Source organism: Colossoma macropomum, unplaced genomic scaffold, assembly GCF_904425465.1.
Source record: "Colossoma macropomum unplaced genomic scaffold, Colossoma_macropomum, whole genome shotgun sequence".
In the NCBI taxonomy this organism is placed as follows: domain Eukaryota; kingdom Metazoa; phylum Chordata; class Actinopteri; order Characiformes; family Serrasalmidae; genus Colossoma; species Colossoma macropomum.
Genome location: NW_023494800.1, coordinates 20,947,919 through 20,971,163, shown reverse-complemented (window position 1 = coordinate 20,971,163; position 23,245 = coordinate 20,947,919). Strand labels below are relative to the sequence as shown.

Below are 23,245 nucleotides of genomic sequence, written 5' to 3'. Positions count from 1 at the left end.
AGTTATTCATGTGTCAGCGTCAGGAAAAAAGCAGAAAACATATATTTAACAGAAAATTACACAGAAGCCTCAACTTTAAAATCAACATCAACTAAATATAGTTTCAGAGTTTTCGATATTTAGTGCACCCACTTTTTGACTTTATTACAGCTTCCATTCTTTTCAGAAGAGTTTCAGTTTTTTCAAAGAAATCTGCAGGGATGTTTTTCACATCTCCAAAGTATAGAAGTTGATTGTATTTTCTACTTCTCATGATCCAAGTAATCCTAAACACTGAATGATGCTGAGGTCTGGGCCTTTGAGAACAGCAGAAGCTTCTTTGATTTGCAAATGTTCTTCTTTTTGTCAATTTCCTTTTCTCAGTGGCTTCTTGAGAGCTACAATATTCTCAGACTGATAGTCTTGAGTTGTCTCCTCACAGTGGAAGGATGGACAGAAACACCTGTAGATCTGAAGATCTGAAGTAAGAGTGCAGCTTGATTTTCTCCTCTCTCTCAAAGATGAAAGTATTGTTTATGTGAAGGTGTCAATTTTGGTGGTGTTCCAGGTGTTCTACTGTTGTTAGGAGCCCCTTTTCCCCTCTATCCTTTAATATTTTTTTTTGAACTCCAGTTTTGGAACCTCACTTAGTTTTCTTTGACCTTTCCCTTCCTAATGCAAGTGGATTTGCTTATATCTTATATCTAATGAATAACTTGTGTTTAACAGTGTACTGTAGCACTGTGCCTAAATGATCACACTTCCCTAAAAAAGTGGTTACTGATACCGCATGACATACTACTATCTATCAACACAGACAAAAGTATGTCACATAGCTAGAAACAGAGTAAAGAGTTTTGAGGCGCCTCTATAGATGTTCTGTGGATTTAGGCTGAATGTTTTAGACTATGTTAAATCAAACCCTAACTTTACCTCCAACCCAAAACATAAACCTAATCTTAAACCTAACACTAACTTTAACACTGTTGATAATCAACTGTTTCACCAGATAGTTTGTTAATAATTTAAGCATCTGTAGCTAATCTGCAGGGGACGACCAAAATAGTGTAACCAAAAACAGCAACAGCAACCATCCTGAAACATGAATTTTGTCTGTACTGTGGTCGATTTTTATAGATAACACAATGTCAATGTCAGAAATCACATACGCAATTTTCATCTATTCAAGATTTATTGAGAATTTAACAATTTGACTTGTTAGCTACATTAGCCCTGTAGCTCCAGTAAAAAAGTAAGGAAGCAAACTTCATACTTGAGAGATCGACTGCTTTTGGAGGGGAAGATAAAAAATTCTGAGATAAATGTAAATCTGAATCTACACTAAACCAGTCCTTTAACTTTCACCTCATAGCCACTAATGTCATACTTGCAATGCCATGCGTCAAGAATTCCTCAAAGACACCTGCGTGTGGTGTAATCTGACTGTGGACTTCTACTGTGAATGCAGTCAAACTGCTTGGTGCTGCTCATGAACCTTGACTGACGGCGGTAAATCCTACCTCGTCACGCATGTGTGCTTTTTGCCTTTGCCAGAAGAAAATGACTCAGTTGAAAGCTCTTTCCTAAAACGATAACAGTTCAGCACAATCACCTGGACGTTGAAGCTACTCATGGCGCTGCAGACTGTGGGAAAGCCTGGCTTAAATCATTAATGCTGTGACATTCTACTGCAATGCAATCTATTACTGGCCTGTAGGGGGCAATGTGAAGTGAATGTTGGAGCACAGACAGCGAGCAGGCCTTGACCACGTATGCATCTTTACACACACAGAGAGCGAGAGAGAGAGAGAGAGAAAGGGAATCTGTGGGAAGAAAAACATCTTGGTCTATATCTGCTTTGCGGATGTTCCACCATCGAGGGGTTTTAGCAAGCGAGGGAGATTATTTTCAAAGATAACCAAGCTGAAAGCTTAATTAAGCTCTTACATTCATTACAAGCATACTCATTACAAATAAGCCCCAACTTATTCACTATTCACACTTCAGTGTTTATGCTGCAGTAGTAGATTAATTAATAATATGTGGTAATGGGAACAGGGAAAGCAAACCTTTTTAAAACAACAGGCTTCTTGACACATCTACACATACACAAACATTCACACCCCAAGGTATGTCTTTTACTATCTCAGTGATTTTAATCCTGTCGGATTCTGCCATGTCAGTTATTTTCATTTACACTCCTGCATCAGTAAAGTAAAAACTAAATCAGTAAAAAAACACAAGCTGATATTAAACCTGTGGGAATTGCCAGGTCTGTAAATACGCCATCATATCTTGTGGAAAAGGAGTTGTAGCATTCTTTATGAAGTGTGGGGGCACTCAAAGAAGCATTTATTTGCTTTCTGTGTGGCCCAAGTCGAGCCAATATGTATTGTCTTACCACAAGTGTATGACTCTGAACATTAAGACATAAAATGACAGGAAGGAAGTTTTATTTAATATGGTGCTATTGACTGTTTGCTGTAAATTCCCAAGCTAATGACACATTTCATTCACTTAAGACATCTAGGTAGCTCAGGAATCAAAATTACAATTAAATTCAATGGGCCTCATTCACAAACCATTCTTAAAAAGAAATTTATCCTTAAAAGCCTCTTACGCGGTTTTTACAAAGATTCTGACGTTCACCAATGTTCTCTTATTAGGGATTTTTTCTTATGTAAGAACTGAATCTACACACACTCAAGTGCACAAAGATGTGAACAATTCTGCGCTTTAAGAACACGTCATGAAACTGACATAGACTTTTTCTTAGTACATTTTTCAAGAACAAATTTAAGAATAAACTTAGGAACATATTGGTGAATGAGGCCCATTGTTTTCTACTTGAGAACAGCTGAATGTATTGCATGTGAAGCTTTTCTGGTGTGACGGCAATGCATACATTGAGTTGCCACTTTCATTTCAACAACGTATACCATTTCTCATCCTACTTGAATCAGTCATAAACATCACAGACGTCCTGCCCATGTAAAACTAATCCTGTCTGAACAGTGCTAAAGTCAATAAAAATCAGCCACCGAAAGTTCCTTCACATACTTCATAAACAAAACAAACAACAAAACAAACAACTGATCTGATTCACTTGGATTCTCTGTGGCCCAAATCAAGCCAATATGTATTGTCCTACATAAAGTTCAGACTCCAAACATTAAGACATATAAATTGACAGAAAAAAGCTTCATTTATGTAGCGATATTGACTGTCAGCTGTAAATTCACAAGCCAATGACACATTGTGTTCACCTGAGACAGCCAGGTAGATGGTTATGGTAAATAAAATTAGGATTAAATTCAATATTTGTACAGGTTTTCTTAGAGAACTGCTGAAGGTATTGCACTTTTTTGGTGTGATGGCAATACATAAATCAAGCAGACACATCTCTGTAATTTATACCAAAATGTCTTATTCAGTGCAAACTTATAATAAACATAACAGACACCCTGTGGTAAAATTACATTACCCCACCTCCCCATGTAGAAATAATCCTGTCCAAATAGTACTGAAGTCAATAAAAATCACAGTCACCAAGAGCTCATACACATACTACATAAACAAGACAAATGAGAAACCAGCCCAACAAACAAATGATCAGATCAAGACAAGTCCAGTCTCAGCATGGTTACACGTAAACCAGGCAGTGCGAGCGTTAAACTCAGACTGTCGCTCCAGTGCACTTAGCCTGGCTAATCACATCTGGGGGAAATCTTCGACAAACTCATTTTAAGCCCTCGCAATAAGCATGAATTATTAAGAGGAAATGTGTTAGATGAGAAATTCATGAGATGGCGCATAACACTTTATGTAATCTCTATGTATAATTCACTTCTTCAAAGAGATGTATAATATTACCTACTAAGAGAGAGAGAGAGAGAGAGAGAGAGAGAGAGAGAGGTAGAAGGAAAGAAAGAGAGAGAGAAAGATGGACTGATTGCAGAAGAATTCCCCCTGTTTCATCTGAGTAAGTCCATTTACTTAGCTCACCAGTGGAGTAGCTGAAATGAGGAGCAGGGCCTTACCATATGGACTCAGGGTAAGGGGAACACACAGTGGTGCAGAGCATGTTCTCTGTTCTCTTTCACAGCCAGCCAAACACTGCTCCTTCACTGCTTTTCTTAACCATGTGTTTTACAGCCCATTTGGATTATTCGATGACAACACATTCACAATTCAGAGCGCATCTGTTCCTATTCAAACGGTGTGAAAAATGCTTATAACATAGTACGATTCCACTTAAAGTGCAAAATGTAAATTGGCATTTTTAAGTGTGAATTAATGAAAAGAAAGAAGGGGTTGACAGCCATGCTTCAAGACAGGAAAACATGCATAAAGTATGAAGAATGGAAAAGTTGGAATAAAATAACTGAACAAATTCAAAAGGCCTAGAATGGGGTGCTGATCTAGGATCGGCTTATGCCATATTCACGGAACAAACTAGAGGTGTAAAAATGAATAAATGCATCAGTATGAAGGTGACATTTCAACTGCATCAATTTTGGATTTTTAGTATCAATACTAATATTCAATAAAGTAAGATAATATCAATAAAGCTCAGTGTACTTGTATTCAGTGTACCGTGTACAATAAAACTCAGAGGAACTCTTTACATAGTACTCGATGTACTATGTAAAGAGTTCCTCCAGTCACATTTGTACATTCAGTGTACAAAAATAATTCAGAATCGTACTTAAGTAACTGAATTGATTTGTGGTATTGAGATTTCATGATTCACTGAATTGTTTCTTAAAGAACTGGAATGGATGTGATGTCAGAGACCTCCTCCCCTAACACAAACAGTGCTTCTCTGAGATGCATTATTAAGTACTATACGTTACAGCAGCCGTGAGCTGGTGATTTCTCAGATGAGCTGATGATGAGCTCATGGTTCATGTGCCGTAATGTGGAATGAGGAGTCATGTTATATTGGCTATGCAAAGGCTGAGCATTGGAGATCTCTACAGTCAGAGGTGACGTGGGTAATGGGTGACTAAGCCTGCAATATGCACTACTGAGTATAAGAACCAGATATAGCCATGACATAAAGATGAGTGTGTAGTAGCAGTCAAAAGCTCGGACACATCTTATCATATACATGTATAAGGACAATAGTGAAGCCACCAAAACCATGAAATATCACATGGAATTACGCAGGGATCAAAACAGGCTTCAACAAATCCAAACTATCTTTATATTTTGGATTTTAGCAGCTTTTTTTAAAGAGCCGCACAGGATCCAACAGACTTGAATAAGTTCCACATATGCACATGTTGGCTGCTGAAAACTACATGAAGCATTTCTGAATATACAGCACTGTGTACTCTCCACTCTTCATGTATTTAAATTTTAGTTATGAATTTTTAATGAGATATTTTTGAGGAGATAACATATAACATAATTTCACTTGCATAAGAAGAGGAAAAGTAAAAGGAAAATATGTAAAGGTCTTCTTATAATAGTGACATAGGTGTGTGCACTGTGTGTGTTGGAGGGCAGCAGGATGCTGACTCATGAACTGTTAGAAGGAGGAACACACATCTACATGCTCACTAACCCACTGACATACCCCTATGCCGTGGCTCCATGTGGTTCTTACACCACCTCCCAGAAACCTTTAACCCCCCCACATCTAACACGGCAGTCAGCCACTTGCAGCACGGCCACAAACGCACGGCCAAAATTGCTACAATCAATAATCAACGGCCACTAAATTATTCATGGGCCCTTTTCACTTCATATATACAGACAGACACAAGGCCTGTGGAGGACCCGGGCTGTTCCCCACAGGCAGCGGTCCAGCAAGCAACAAACGGCTAAATCTAAGAGAGCTTTGAAGTGCAACTACAAAGCATGGAAGAGCCAGGGGCCAGGGAGCAGGCCAGAGCCAAACGAGCTCACACAGAGGAGAGCAGCCCAGAGGAGAAGACACCCTGCTCCTGCAGCTCTGCACCACCATCTCTCCAGCTTCCTCTCTGTCTACAAGTTTGTGAAAGAATACGTTTTTAACAAATGGGCATGTTTACTTTGTTGATTTGCAATAACCGAAACAGCTCACCATTCACTTTCACAAAATAAACTCCACACATTTCACATCCTTGAGATGTCAGCACTCATCAGCACTCAACCCTTTTAGGAGCTGGGTGCACCAGCTGTAAGTTCAGGCTCAAGTTAACAGTGTTTAGCTTTTGTTGCTGTATATGTAGTAATTCGATGCTACGAGCTAAGACATTACTTACAGATTGGTGATGTGAATGAATTTAGTAAAAGGAAGTTGAAACTTTAAGTTGAAACTTAACTTTTATTAACTAAGGACTTAAGTCCTTGACACACAGAGAACAATTTTTGTGAATACAGCCAACAGTTGTGTGTAACTGATATCTTGCATATCAAATGCAGTTTTTCGTACGATCAACCTGGCATGGTGACAACCAAGCTGACAAATCAGCTGTGTTTTAGCAACCACAACTTTTTGATAAATGTCAAAAGGATTAGTTTGACTTCTGCTTTATCATGTACGGTACTAGCATCTCCGAACAGCAACTCTAACTGTGTTAGACATCCAAGGTTTATCTGAAAGCACTGAAAGTTTCAGCTCCTGAATGAGGCGTTGAAACGCTCTGTTCTACTTTTGCTGTTCCTAATGTCATCGTCTGCCTGTTTTGTGAGGAGCAAAAGATGTCTTTTTGCACATTCTGCCCATTTGTTCATTTTACACAAAAAAATAGCAAAATTCCAAAACAGGTTGAGTCACAGACTGTTTTGAAAATCTTGTTCTTCTGAAATTTGTTGTTTATGTTTGCATTGCATTCAATGTGTAATGATCTTTAACTCTAGCCACAAAAGACCTTTAACAGTAGCCACAAAATGCAATTTTAACCTGTTTTGGAGGTCCCTCAGTTCAGCCTTGAATTTTAATGTTTTTATTTGAATGAGAATTTTTTTTAAATATTTAAAATACATTTTAATTATATTTTGAATTAAGCTGATCAATTTGATGACATTAATAAAAGCTTCCGCCGAGTTGATTTCCATTCCACCTGTGAACGGGCCACTCAGAGGTCTGCAGAAAGTTAATCATGCACTTATGCATAACCAGTGCAACCCAACTTTTGTGTTTAAACCACTAAAAAAGTTGCGTTAGTCATCCTCTAAACAAAAGAGTTTAAGCATGTGCTTTTAACAACAGTTTGGAAAAGAAATCATTATTTAGGCAAAATCTGCTCTTCAAACCACACTTTCAAACAAACACTTTGATAAACATGAAGTTGAGTGTCATAAAATTAACTCAAAGTACTAGCAAACAGCTGTTTTATAATACAAAATTTATAATATTCATAATACAAAAGGTATTCTGCAGGCATTTTCTTACTTTGTTGCGTAACTGAAAAGCAACAGTGGAAATTAAATATTACCTGGAATATTTTTAGGTGTCTGCACACTTTGGACAGGCAGTGTATATCTCTGTTTCTCTCGTGGAATGCCCAAGCAATTGATCAAGAGAAGATAACAATCATGTATATAATGATATAATAGCAGTAATAATGGAAGCTGTTAAAATGATATATGTAACACCTGTAACTTCATTTTGTATCTCTATCTCTCCCTCAGGCACCAGCGCTGCTGCCTCCACATGCTGTTCTAAGGAAAACAGCTATTGGAGCGTGTCCCTGAGGATCGAACACATACACACATGTGCGCACACACCCCTCTACAGTACCTCATCTAGCCTGATGCAACTCAGCTCCACTTCACAGCAATATCTCGCTGACCTTACAGAAGCCTCTCACACAGGTGATCATCCCCCAACCCAGTGCTTCTTCTGTCACCAACTACACACACCCTTAGAGAGAATGTGTAAGTGTGAGAGTGCAAGAGAGTGAGAGAGAACATAAGAGACAATTGCAGGCAAGACATAAACACTATGGCTGTCAATAAGGCTGAAAGGTTTAGGGGAAATATCAAATTTGATTTTTCTGACCAATATTGTGACTGTAATTTAAATTGTGATTATTTGTGATAAATTAATGTCTAAGTCTGTTATTTCAGCCAATAATGTCAAAATTTTCTGGCTTGAGGTTCAAACAGCAGACATACCGTGCCAGTTAGTTGTGGTTGTGTTGTACACAGCATGTGGGTGTTTTGTTGCTTTTCACTGGTCTAACTTATCCACAGGCAGTTTACAAGCAGCATCCTATTCCCTCTCTTAAAACCTAAGCCAATGTTGTTAATAATAAAGGCTACATTTAAAAGTGCAGCTCTTGCGATCTAAACATTGCACGAAAACGATTAATCTTTCGGCCTTTGCTGTCATAAACTTGATTATTAAAATTTATCTTCTTGATTTAATCACTTTCTTTTATAACTATAGTCAGTACATTACTCGATTACTGACATAATGGATAGTGATGCCCCTAGTAAACACCCTTACATGCAGCCTCGTTATTTCTTTACACAAACACACACACACACACACACACACGCTTTTTGCCACTCACATGCTCATTTAAGGTGAAATGCTGTTTTCAGTCTTGCTGATCTCCTTATGTGTGCCTTTGATGTGTGTCTGATTTTGAAGTTCACAGGTTTGGCCAGTTGCGTTGGTGTGAATACAAATCACAGGCTACAGTGCTGCTGCAGCGAGAGACCCCCAAGGACTCGCTCTGTCTGATTGCATCAGCTCTCTCTCACACACACTCACTTTTGCAGTGTGGTCCCTGCTGTCTTTACTGTTGACCTGAAGGTCTCCTGAGTACACTCCCCCCCCACGAAGAGGTGCTGCATGTACGTATGTGTGCATGTATGTCTATATATATATATATATATAACAAAGGCCCGCATGATCAAATAGTCAAACTCAGTGGCAGAACAAATTAATATCTCCATTTTATTTGGAGGACAGGACATTTCCCAGAAAGTGGAACCTGTGCGAGCTCAGCGAGAGGACTGTCGCAGCACACTAATCCAGTAAATGTGCTTTACTGCAATGCACAAACTAATATTTATGCCCTACATCACTGTTCATGTGATCACACTGTATGAAATTTGTCAGCTGCAGAATTTCTTCCTGCTAATTTTTTTTATGCTAGAATTTGATGTTTTTCAGAGATGTGAGCCCAGTAAAGTATGCAGTTTGGATATGGTATTATGTTATAAACAGCTGTTCTTTGCAGAGGTGGTCTTTGCACTAGGCAAAGGTAGGCGGCTCCTAGAGTCCCTATGAGCCAAAGGCCCCATTAAAATACAAATAAGAACTACTGTTTGTGTTGATTAAACCAATATCTATTCCAAAATCTATTTTAAAATGCCTGTTATTTGTGATTACAGCTATTCTTTTCAGTAATTTCATTGCAGCCCAATGGACTATTCCATGTTGTCATGTGATGACACAACTGCATAAAGACAGACTGCTATAAACAAAACAAGATTTTCTAGCCATTGAGAGGGAAAACCACAGTTATATAAGCGTAGCAGACAAGCAAAAAAGAAGAAGGAAGGAAAGGTTTGTCACTACACTATCACAACTACTGTTTTCGGTCAGAACAGAGTGCTGCACAGGTTCAGCAGACTGTACACAATGCTAACATTAATTTTAGTATAGATAGCTCCAGTGTTGGGTAATTACTCAGAAAAAGTAATCCATTACAAGTTGCTACTTCTCTCAAAATGTAATGACTATGTTACTTATTACTTCCTAGAATCTCATTACTCAGTATTTCACTTCTGCATTACTCTGTACCAAATTATGTGAGCATATTTCTTAAAAAAGCAAAATTATCTGTCATTACAGTGAGATAATTATACTGAATAAAATTACTTAAGTAAAAAAGGTCTAGAAATAAGTTAATCTTCTACCCCTGTAACAATGTCAAAATGAGAAATACTGGATATATCGACTAGATTTAAGATTTCAGACCTAAGATTTCACTGGCCAAGATATCATGTCCTATCTTGTAAGATTTTTTTTTCTAGAATAAATGAATGCAATGATGGGTGGGTGTTGCGCCACCCATGCTACTTTTTTCTTTTGTCTGTTCCAATTTATCCAATGTCAGAAAACTAAATATCATGAATATCATGTATTATTAAGTAAATGTGAAATAAATAGGACATAACTATAGGAAAAAAGTAACAAGAATGTCTTATGTCATGTTTTCAAAAAGTAAATTTAGTTGATATCTTGTGAGCTAGTTTGAAAAGCAAAGTTTGGCTCCAGATTTCTCCTCGATGACCCCAGCCTCCATTTATTAAATTGCACCAATTATTGAATTCCATCAGCAATTGCTTGTCACACAGATAAAACTGAATGTATAAGAGAATAAGAGTTAACAGCACTTTAATGTAGGACTGATTAATCACAACAGACATTGAAACATACCTAAATTGTACATACAGCATGTAAAATAGATAGATAGATAGATAGATAGATAGATAGATAGATAGATAGATACAGACAAAAAGAAATCTCCAAAATGGTAACTTTACAAAAGAAAAGGAAAAGGAAAAAAAAATGATTCTATTATTCTAAAAATAAATACATAAACGTTACAAAGCCAAAACCATTTTGTTGCCGATTAGTGGAAAATTTACACACACACACACACACACACACACACACACACACACACACACACACACCTCCTGTGTCAATGTCAGGACAAGATAGATCCGATCTTTTCCACTGTGTTTGTCAGGGCGCAACAGTTACCTCCCGTAACACACACACACACACTGTCTGGTCCCTATCCCCCTGCTAACTGCTGTCCTGCCCAGCGGCACTAGAGCAATCACTGGAACGACAGTGTTTGACACCCCAGCTCAGGTAAAAACGGCAGGGCTCCAGTGACTTAAGCCCCTTGCCTCATATTATCTCTCTGTGCCTCTCCACCACAGCATCCCAGTACACACAAGCACACAAATGTCTGCCTACCGCTCCAGCCAGAGCAGCGCAGCTCTCCTTCACACACACACTCACATGATTCACCCAGACAAACACAGGAAGAGGAGCAAAGAATGAAGTGAGAAAGTGTGTGTGTGTGTGTGTGTGTGTGTGTGTGTGTGTGTGTGTGTGTGTGTGTGTGTGTATGTGTGGAGCGAGGTGTCATTTGTATGTGCTGGAGGTGAGTGGGGCTGGTGTGTGACAGAGAATCTCCAGCATCTCGATGTGCTTGCGCATGTGTGTGTGTCTGTAACAGAGAGAGAGTGTGTGCGTGCACCTAATGGCACAGGGAGTGTATAAGGCTGAAATGGAGGCCAGAGAGTGGCAGACAAGTGTGGAATGCAGCAGTGCAAGTGTGAGTGTGTGTGTGTGTGTGTGTGTGTGTGTGTGTGTGTGTGTGTGTGTGCTACAGCTGCAAGATGGACAAAATGGCATATTGAAATTGTACTGATACATCTGATTGTGATACGCCTTACAATATATTAACACCACACAGGGAACCTTGATGTGACAGTTAAGGAGTGGCCTGAATTACTTTGACTAGGGCTGCAACGACTAATCAACAACATTCATGAGGATTTTTACCTAATATCAATGTGCTTTTTACAAATATATTCTATAATAGGGATTAGGGATGTGGGATTACAGTGTACTTGAGGTGCCCTTTCTGAATACTGTAATCACTATTCGCATATTTGCAGAGAAAATATTCAGACTAACAACAGTGTTATGTTAAAACAGTAATGTAAAACATGTAAAACTTATATTTGCAAATAGGAGTTTATATTGTGCGTTGCTACTGAAACACGAGTGTCTTAATGTGAGAGCATCGTCAATGACACTTTGTTAAAGACGTGACTGGGAAGGCTGTGAAAGCACAATTTTATTGCTAACTAGGCTAGCAACTCTAGCTGATGTTAACAAAGGAGTGTTCACTTTGTCACAAGTTAAATATATTTCTCTGACAAACTAACATATTGGCACACCATGCACTACAGAGAAAAGACCTCTAAAAGGACGACAAATGCAGTTTAGCTAATGCGCTCATTGAAGGCACCCTCCATCACTATTCCAACATGAAAACCTCCCAATTCCCTCAGCTGCTTTTGAATACTGAAACATGTGTACTGTTATATTTTTGTCATGCTGTTACCTTCAAAAGTAAGCATACAACCCTATGTATTTCTTTCCCTGTGGTTAACCGATTATCCATTCATTAGTGCTTACAGCTACACAAATAGCAAAATTAGTGCAAATCTCTAATACTGGTACACCAACATTTTGGCCACAGAAAAAAATGAAGCCAAAAATAGTCAAAAAGGGACTTTCGGTGTAAAATGGGGTAAAAAGGCTAATTCTTTTTTTTTTTACTGAAAAAATTAGACATAAAACTCAAAATCTAATGCCGCTCGCTGGTCAGGACAGACACATTCAAACAGTTTGAGCATCAGCAAACCAACAGTGAAAAATGTTGGTCATGTGGAGATTAGACAGGCAGCATTAGACAGTTTGTAATCAGTGTATTACAAAACAATTAAGAGTGGGTACAATGCCCAAAAAATTCTTCAGAACAGGTTTGATACTACATAAGTCCTGCTTGTTTACAAAACACAAGGTCTTTCTTGTTTTGCAGAACACAGCAAAGCAGCAAAAACAGAAGCCACTGTGAGCAAAAAATGGCTTTATCATTAATGAAATTTTTATTTTTACTTTTCAGTCAAAAGCACAAATAAAAAGGCAAAAAACTTGATCCTGAATTTCAGGTTTTGGTTTTAGCCAAGAATTTTCACTTCAGTGAAACACCACTCTATAATCTTCATATGATTTATGCAGTCATTCGAATAGATTGCAAAGTGTTCAGGACAATATTGGTTGTTTAGCTGCACCATAAAAAAAATGCTTATTACACAGATAAAACTCTAAATGTGTAAGAGAATAAGAGTTACATTACTGAGTAATAATTGATAAGTTAATTTAATATACAAATCATTGTTAGTTGCAGCCCTAATTTTTACCAATATTATTTGCATTTGGTGTATTTGGCAGGTGCCTTGACCTATCAAACACCCAGAACATAAATCAGAAACATCCGAGATCTTGTGAGGATGCTCCAAACACAAAAATATGATTGGCTAGAGGGCTCATGTGCATATTGCATCCTTGGATATAGCACTGAAAAGGTTAATATTGCATTAACAAGTAACAAATGTCGTATTATATAGGCGTAGACTGCTAGTATGTGTGAAGACTGTGAACAGGGTGTTGCAGTGTTGTAGTAACCTGGTCACACTGACAAACTGCACCTTGCTGCACATGAGTGGATATGAGAAATTAAGTATGATAAAATTCACTCACTCAGTTCCACCACAATATAATAATGAAGTATAGAAAAAAACAAACCTAAGATAAAACATTTAGTAATATTATGAAAATAACAACAAAAAGAGTGTAAGCTATAAAGTTAATAGGGATGTAAATGATTAACCGACTAACCATTGACAGTTGACATACAAACAAATGTTAAATCAGTGCTAACGGTAAAACGTGTTTTATTTTACTTCACTTCAAATAAACAACAGATTCTATGTGAAAAAGTTGAGGAATAGTTTTGTTGTTCATCTGACGGTGCAATAGGGAATTAGTTTTGATGATAGATCAGCCTATTGAAAAATAAAGCACAGTTAAGAAAAGTGTTGTTCCGGGACCACTTTTCTAGAGGATAATAGCGTAACTAAAACAATGTACTATATTAAAAGCAAATATCCACAAAGGGTTAGGACTATGTTGTCCATGTTCTTAGAGAAAAAGTGTGATGCATGGTGTTTTTTTCACATGTGCTACTGATGAAGGGTAAGTATAATTTTAGAACTCTAGAATACAGAAATTTCAGTAGCCTATAATGGTTTATTCCTGTTTGTACAATGTATCACTCCGCTGAGACACTTGCCAAGCAACGACCTTGACAGCTGTAGGAGACGCTCAAGCCATTTGAAAGTTTTTACTTCTTACTTTGCGCACAAACTGAAAATGGATACTTTTAAGACTACATTTGACCTACAGTCGATTTGGTCAGACTCTGAAGATGAGACTACACTAAATTCCCAAACTGTCATTACCACCAAGCAAGCTTTTCAGTCGGCAGCTGTGACAGAAGAACACCTAAACAACCTGGAATTAGCCAGAAATGAACCGAATACCATTTACCAAACAAAATGGGCTGTAAGATGCTTTACAGACTGGCTGGAACAAAACAACATACCCTTAGGGGCCTACACTATTAGGTGTGTTTTTTTTGTCAGTTCCTCTTTCAGTTGTTGTAACTCTAGTAATTATTTGAGACAGCCACATGTTATATGTTGTTTTATTTTCAGAAGACATGTGGTTTCTCAAATATGTAATCAACTGAGTTGTAAATGCCCACAGAAGGTTGATATTTTTATGAAACTGGACATGTTTTGATAAAAATTTTACCAAGCGCCTGTTTTTTTACTTATTTTTGACGGTATCTATTCAAAACATCACTGCACAGCTTAGATGTCATTTAGAAAGTTTTAGAAGAAAGTGTCTATGAGTTCAAAATATAAGAATTTCGATTGATTGTTCATTACATGGCTTATTACTGTGACATAGTATATGAGTAGCATCAGGCGGACTTATTTTTCTTGATATTCTCACCTAAAGGAGACATGCAGATTGCTAAAACTGCATGTGACAGACAGTCACAGCAGGTCAAGCCTTTGAGTTTTTTGTTCAGGGCCAATATGGCTAATATTCCAGCTAATAAAACACTGTTTTAGTACACTGGGTGTTTATTATCAGCTGCTCATAATAACAATTACTCTTATAATAAAGAATCCTTCCAGAAATGATCAGATAAATACTGGTTTAATTAGAAAACACATAATAAAGAACTATGTACCATAATATAAACTTAAAATCTATATCAGTCCAGTGGTGTTGGACGGACGCCAAAAGACTCTGAAGGTGCGAGCGCATCTCTTCAGTTCTAGATGTGCGTGCACGTGTTCAACACGCCGGTGCGAGGAAACACGTGCACAAACACAGCAGGAAAACTGACGAGATGAGCGCAGCTTCAGAGCTGGCTAATCGGCGGAGGCGCTGAGAGGCATTTTCGGTGGATAATACTGACTCATCTAATCAAATATTTGATTTGAAACACCATGTAAATATTTTAGAAGCCCTATAGTAAATAATAGTAGTGGAAATAAAGCGAAATGCAGAGTTTATCAGCACAGAAATTGAGTTTTACTAGAAGAATAAAACATAAACCTTGAAGGAGCGTCTATTTTTACTGTTTTTCCACAGTGGATTACTCACAGATGCTTCATCGGACCGTGATGGTGCCGCAGTTTCTAAGGATATGCGTAGTAAACTGCTGCATTAAAGCATTCCTGAGTTATAAAGCTGAGAAGACAAGGTGTGATTTGTGATGCAAAATCCGTCACGAGGGTTGATAGGGTTTTAATACTGATCTAGCAAAAGAACTGAGCTAAACTTGATATTGCAGCAGTTTAATGGCTCAGTCTGAGACTGCACGTTTGGCGAAAGGTATTCAGTAAATTTCTGGCTGATTCCAGGTTGTTTAGGTGTTCTTTGTCACAGTTGCTGACTGAAAAGCTTGCTCAGTGGTGATGACAGTTTGTGAATTTAGTGTAAGGAGCTGGAGAACGAACTGCTGGCTGTGCAGCGAGTGAGCGGAGTTTGTTACTCTGACGTAGCAAGAAGCTGCTTGTTAAGGAACTATAATTTGGCGGAAGCAATTGCTAACATTAAAACATATTAAATGCCACGTTCACGGCCCAGTTTATTTTTTGCTTACTTTATTTATTTAACTGTTGTATAATAGCAATAGAACACTGGGGCTCATGTTCTATTGCTTAACAAATTAATGATGAAATTACAGATGTCAGCCCTTCAGCATAAACAAAAACTGTGTCTCTTTAATACAGTTTCGTGCTGTCTACATACCTGGCCTCACCGATCAGTGCTACTTTCCATGGTCCATAGAAGGGACAGTTTAATATCAGTGCATTAAAAGAGAATTAATTTTTATGTGTGGGCCCATCATTGTCTGTATATCAACTATTTTACAACAGCTTTGAATGTGGCTCAGCCAATCCGATTTCAGAAGCAGAAATACTGTTTACAAATCATATTTTGAGGGGTTACATATTTGACTTGCACCTAGGCTTGCCAGGTAGCAGTTAATCGCCGACTATCAGCCAAAATGTGCATTCCCAAAAACAACAAAATCAATTCAACAGTGTTTCCATGACACTGTTCAATTATATGGTAATCAAATATTTGACATGACTTCTATAAAATAAGCAATGTATGCAAAACTGCACTGTCGAAAGCACAAATCAGAACAATGATTTGGCCATCGTTTCATGGCAGTAGATTATCTGTAATGCTTCCAGTAGGTTTTACATATGTTAGCTGTGTGCTTGCCAGCTGTTTCATAAGCGTCCACACCATATTTTCAGCTTTTAGGTGGATGTACTGTCTGACCTGGTATCATCTGGTGACTGGTATAAACACCTGAGATAAGCATTCTTTACTTACAGCAAATGGAAGAATCCCTTTGCCCCCAACACCACCGCCCCACTTTCTCTCTCCCTCCACCAGTTGGTGGGTCTAGTCATCACCAACATCTCCTATCAATCAATCTGATATTGCCCAGGACTAAATCTCTCACTCTAGCTGACTACATATCCTACCTCAGCTCCGTCATCTCTGCAGATGGCAAGGCATACCAACCCAAGTAAACAAGCGCGCACAGATCCTCTCAGTGTGTGTAAGGAGCAAGTGGGTGGTGGAGCACTTTAGCCCACAGATACTGATCATTTATCTCTCCCCTTTCATCCTCTTTCACCAATTAGCCGAGATTAGTCACAGTGGCCTTCCTGCAGCCAGAGCCCAGTGCAGCCCCCCACGCCCCGAGCACCGCTCCCCCTCGCATCAGGACTGCAACGCTTCGTCTCCTAGCAACCCGCATCCAGCTCCATCAGCTACAGAGGATGCCGCTGCTGAGGCTCTGCGGCTGAAATGCCAGCAGAATGACAAGAAACTGCTGTCCAAGATGAAAAATATATGTGCAGGAGACTCGTCAAAAATGTATGTGACGAGAAAACACCACTGCACACTTTTAACTGTTTTGTTAAAGAGGTCGTCCGAGTTCTGAAATTTCAATGTCCAAGTTTGGTGGCACTACCTCAGTGATTACCTTGTGGCAGCTTTGATAAGCAGTTAGGACCTGATACAAAACACTACATACAGAATCCAGGCACAACCAATCCAGGAACAATGTTGTGCTTGATAGTGCTAACCGACGTACAACAACACATTTTATTTTCACACTTCCAACATGTTTCTAAGATGCGCAAAAAGACTTAATTCGATAGACCAGTATACTGACTTCAGACAATACTTTCCCACCTCACGGAAGAAAGAAGAAAAAACTGCCACGACTTTGTTCTCTGTACTTTATTGTGCAGACACAGAGTGAGAGAGAAAGGCAAAAGGGAGTCGGGAAGAGAGAGAGAAAAAGGGGGGAAACAAAGAGAGCAAGAGAGAGAGGGAGAGAGATGGAGAGGGTGAGAGAGAGGATGAGAACGAGTGAGAGCAAAAGAGAGAGAAAGAAAGATTGAGAGGGAGTGGCACAGAAAAGGAAAGATGGAGAGGGTGTAAGAGAAAGATGGTGAGAGAGAGAGAAAGAGAAAGATGAAGAGAGAGAAAGATGGAGTGGGTGTAAGAGACAAAGAAAGAGACGGAGAGGGTGGGTGAGAGAAAGAGAGAGAGAATAAGAAAAAAGAGAGAGACAGAGAAAGAAAGATGGAGATAAAGAGATGAAGAGGGTGAGAGGAAGAGAGAGAAAGATGGAGAGGGTGAAAGAGAGAGAGATGGAGAGGGTGTGAGAGAAAGATAGAGAGATGGAGAGGGTGGGTGAGAGAAAGAAGAGAGAGAGAGAGACAGAAAGATGGAGAGAGAGATGGAGAGGGTAAGACAGAGAGACAGAAATATGGATAGAGAGAGAAAGAAAGATAGAGAGAGTATGAGAGAGAAAGAGAGCAAGATGAAGAAAGAGATGGAGCAGGTGGGTGAGAGAAAGAGATAGAGTGAGAAAAAAGAGAGATAGACACAGAAAAAGAAAGACAGAGAGAGAGATGGAGAGGGTGAAAGGGAGAAAGATGGAGAGGGTGAAAGAAAGAGAGTGAGAGATGGAGAGAGAAAGGGAGGGAGGGTTGGAGTGGTGTGCGTGATGTGCAGTATGTTTAGTGAGCTGTGGTTTCTCTCTGAGCCTCACTGTCCGAACACACTCCCACAGGTACTGCAGGAGTTCACACCACGCTTCACACACCACCGCATGTGCACACCACCATGCAGACACACACACATACACACATACACACACACACAAACACAGCTCAGTGAGCACATACAATAAATTAGCGCACTGAACACTCTACGGGTGTGTGTGTGTTTAACTGCGTAGCAAAAATAAATAAATAAATTACAAATTTTACCTCTGGCTATAAAACTCAACCCCCAGTACAATTAGTCTGAAAAAAACAAAACAAAAACCTTAATAACAAGTAGATGCTAAATTTGTAACAACCACTCACCCAAATCTTTGAAAAGGTTGTTTTTTTTGTTGCTGTAAGTGGGTGAATTTCTCTCTAGCTGCCATAAGGTGCTCAAGGTGCTCAATGACATTTAAAGTGGAATTTCACCAACTTTTTAAAATTTATTAAGATGTAAACAGTCACTGAGAATAGTTTGCTATGAAATGCTCCATTTTAGAGAAAGCTACAGAGTCAGAATTGCTCACAGTAGGATGATAAGAACCAGACATCTGAAGAGGTTAGTGCTTCTCACAGCTCCCTTACAGAAACTGCATAAATACATACAAATACAAAGGTTTAGACCCACACACACACACACACACACACATCATCTAAACCGCTTATCCGTCTGGGTCGCGGTGGGGTGCTGGAGCCTATCCCAGCTGTCATTGGGCGGAAGGCAGGATACACCCTGGATAGGTCGCCAGTCCTTCGCAGGGCAGGTTTAGACCCAAAAAATGTTTTTTTTTAAACACAGGTAGGGCACAGGGGCAAATGCAGGGTAAAGTGTGGCAACAGTCCACAAAGAAAATGTCATCATTAATCATCAACAACAATAGCAGTAATCATCATTAGTCATCAACAATACATGTAAAACTCATAAGAAGCAAGTAAACATACACAATGTGTAGGTTTATTAGTCATTAGGGATAATAAATAAAGTGGTGTGTTATAGACATTACAAACTCTGCTTACTCTCACCACCACTATAAGGAAATCTGAGGAATTTCACATCTTTTATTACATGTCAACGATTGCATTATGCAGAAATTTTGAAAAATCAACTGAATTCCCCTTTAATGTACCATTCACTGTTAGAAGTCATCCATTTGTACAGTCATAAGAGAACCATATCCCACATTTTCTGATGTTTAATGACGTATGTGTGTATTAATGTACCAAAAACAGTCATACTGCATTTTTCCATTTTAATCTTAGAATTAAACAGGCAGTTTTTTTTTACTGTGGCTTTAAGAAGTGTGCAGGCTTCTGTTTGAGAGAGAGAGAGAGAGAGATTGAGAGACAGAAATTTAAGAAGCTGCCTGTTAGTTATCTCTGCAACACACTGATGCAAGCTTTACTGCACGGCTATTCTCCTTCTACTTATTTTACCTTCCATTAAGTTTAGCTTGAGTGCATGGAACTGAAAATAAAAGCTGATGTGCTGTGGATATTCAGCTTGCTTCAGTGTGACTTGCTGCAGTAAAATAAGCTGAAGTGACTGGATACATTACGCTAGAGCTGCTAGCTCCAGACCTGGAGAAAACGTTCTTTTGATCCCCTTCTTCGGGTGGGAAACGGGATCAGAAAAAGGTAAAAAAATAATATTTTATAATGTGTGCATATAATGTTTTATTCATTTTTACTGTTAAACCACTGAATCATAATGGTCCCATTATTTAATCGAGTAATGGGGCTTTTAATAGGCGATGGTAGAGAGACGGTAGGGCGATATTACCGATAATCACCATTTTTTAACTAGAAAAAATTGTGCTCATTATTTTTAGATATCACCCAGGCCTAATTTTCAATACTACTTCGACCCAAGACTTTAAGAAACTACCACTTTAACACTCACTCCCCAAGACAGCAGTGCTGGCAAGATCAGGCCCCAATCCTTTCCATACATCACAAAAAGTCAATATATAAAAGGTAATGTATAAAACAGCAAATGAAGCCAATTCCACTGGATGGAGAAAACGCTTCCATTTCTATATGCATGGTGCTTGTTCCACTGCAATTGTAGCCCAACAATGAAACGCATCAGCCCTTTATCAAAGGCCCTTTGAAGCGCACAGTTCTCTGCAGCAAACGTCAGTCTTGCGAGTGAGTCACATAAGTGTCTTCTTAAAGGCCAGAGTGCAAAATGAACACTGACCACAGCAAACTGGTGCTACACTACTCACTGCCAATATATGTCTTACTAATCAAGATACAGCAACTATAGTACATTATATATTTTACATATAGCAGATTATATATAGCAACTATAAACCTAATATGTCCAGACTTAATCACAATAACTATGCCAGTCTGGCATTATTCCATAATGATCTGCCAAGTACTGTTAATGTTGTAAGCTACGGGGTCAATATAATGTAGGATTGAATTATGGGCTAAGTATCAAATGAGATGTGCACCCTGAGTGCATAAAAGAGAACTAATTGAAACCGTGGAGGTAGAAGACTCGTATTTCAATCTGGAGCTCCTGTTCAGCTCAAGGTCATCACAACAGAGGAGTACATTCGCACCAGATTCTTCTGCTGCGCTCCAATCAGAATTCCTTCAATACCTTCGTTTAAGATTTCACAGGGGAGGCCTATAGCCGCACAATTAGCACTTTCTTTTCCACGGCCTATGCACAAAGGCAAGTGAACAAATCTGAAACTGCAAAATGGCTTGAAAATAGAGCCATTTCAGAAAATCCAGCTCCAGTAATTTCCTGTGTCAGCCTAATGACTAAAGTGCCATATACACACAGCCTAAAGTGCCATATACACACAGCCACACCTCCACTGCATGGAAGCCAGTGTAACATGACATTGTCAAAAATGCTACAATAGGATTCAACGAATGATCTGAATAGGTCAATGCAGAAAATCTGGATTATTATTGATATTTTCAGATATAATGCTCAAATATGTACTGCTTCTAGCATGTTTAACATAAATATGGAAACTTGTAAAAATCAAGTAGCTTAACATTGCTATTAAAGTCAACAATGAAGCACCCTGTGTTTGTTAGTGGTCGTAAAAAAGCACATCCCACACATAGTCTGAAGTGTGCCTTCTGATTCTTCTATCGGCTAGCAAATCCTAACTGACACAGTTTTAAACAATTATCAGCTAATATTGGTAATGCACCTATGCCCATAGACAACACATATGTACAAGGTACAATTTGTACACATAGGGGAAAAACAGTATTACAGACTCTTATTACAAAAGTAGCCCCTTAGATGTTACACAATGCTGCGCAAAAATCATAGACCACCCTTCAGGTATTTACGTTCCAGCCAAATTAGAGAGATTAGATATAAGATAATAGACTTATATAATGGAGGGGAAAAGTCAAATTTAAAAACAATGGAAAACAACAAGAGTTTCTAAAACTGGAGTTCAAAATATAATCAAACAATTTAAACGAAAAAAATGGTACTCCTAACAACAAGACCCGGCAGACCACCAAAACTGTCACCATCATATGAACAAGTCTTAAAGCTTTATCTTTTAGAGATAGGAAAAAATTAAGTTCCATTCTTGCTTTAGATTTGCAAAGAAAATTCTCAATGCAATAGGTCTGAAAGGATGCGTAGCTACAAAGAGGCCTAAAAGGATTAGGCCAAAAAACCTCTGTAGCAACTCCTCCATCTCAGTCTTCATATTCCAGTTAAAAACTTCACTGTTCTCTCTGCCCTATCCACCCCTTTCTGCTCTTCTTCCCCTCTAGTATGTTTCCTGTTTCCTGACAAATGGGCTTGGGAAAGCTTGGGAAATAAATACAACTCATTTTTATCATTATTATTAATAAGAAGCTGCTGTGTTCTCAGAATAATGTACTGGCCATCCCAGAGCACAGAGCACCTTCACCACAGACTGAATGCATTTGGGATTACTTGAATAGTGAGAAGCAGAAAACGCAACCGACTTTTAAGGCTGAACTTTAGACGTGTGGAAAAATATCCCTGCAGATTTCTTTGATAAACTGAAATCAAGTCTCTAGAAAAGAATGGAAGCTGTAATAAGGCAAAGGGTGGACACACTAAATACTGAAAAAATATATTATATTTAGTTGTTGAGACTTCTGTATAACCGTCTTTTAATGAATAAGTGCAATAAATTACTAACTTGTACCTAATGGTCATATTGACTGGAAAATAAATAAATAAAGGGCAGTCTTTCTTTTGCACAGTACTGTAGTTATCGACTTGTATAACAATGTGGTGTAATTCGTTTTTAAATCTTTCTCTTGATAAATTCTGTGAAAACTGTGGACTCCAAACTTGCTGATACCACATTTCTGTTCAGTGTGAGTAGAACAAGAGATTTTATTCTGGTCAAAGCTTACCAATGAAGTAGGAGAGCAGCACAGCCAGAAGCACAGCAGCGGCAATGGCGGAGACAGCAGCACATTTCCAGCTGCAGTATTTGGAGGGCTTCTTCAGCTTGAAGGAGCTCCTGGAGAAGGTGTTTCTGGGCAGGAGACGTGGTGGTGGAGAGTAGACGGTGCCCCCAGTGAGCGGATAACCGGGAGAGGAGCTGCTGAAGAGAGGAGTGCTCCCCGACGGCGTCTTGAACAGGAAGTGCCTGCAGAGAGAGGAGGCAGAGAGCTGTCACAAAAATCCTTGGCAAAAGCTTCACAATTAAACGTCTGGATGGCACATTCAAGCTGAGACACCAGTATGAAAACGCATGGCTATTAAGACTTAATGATTGTTAGCAGACTTAGATTCAGTGAAGTCATGCTTCCACTGATCTACTGAGAGACTATGCATTAAATGGATTCGTTAAATGGTCTATTTAGGGGAGCAAATTACATCCTCAGGGCTTTAGTGAACAGTAAACCAACTATTATCTAAATAGCCTCTCTCTCATTTGCAGCACTTGTGTTGTTGCACTATACAACTAAATCTCCAGTTCTACACTCAACGCATCACTGAACAATC

General features: G+C 38.8%; 1 protein-coding gene across 1 annotated transcript in view; it reads right to left on the bottom strand.

Annotated features, from left to right (window-relative positions):
- The window catches only part of si:ch211-12m10.1 (teneurin-2), a 117,255-nt gene that overhangs the window by 48,909 nt on the left and 45,101 nt on the right, over window positions 1–23,245 (bottom strand). Inside the window, exon 4 of the mRNA XM_036587786.1 lies at window positions 22,648–22,886. Coding sequence (XP_036443679.1) covers window positions 22,648–22,886 — 239 coding nt within the window. The remainder of the gene's footprint in view (window positions 1–22,647; window positions 22,887–23,245) is intronic.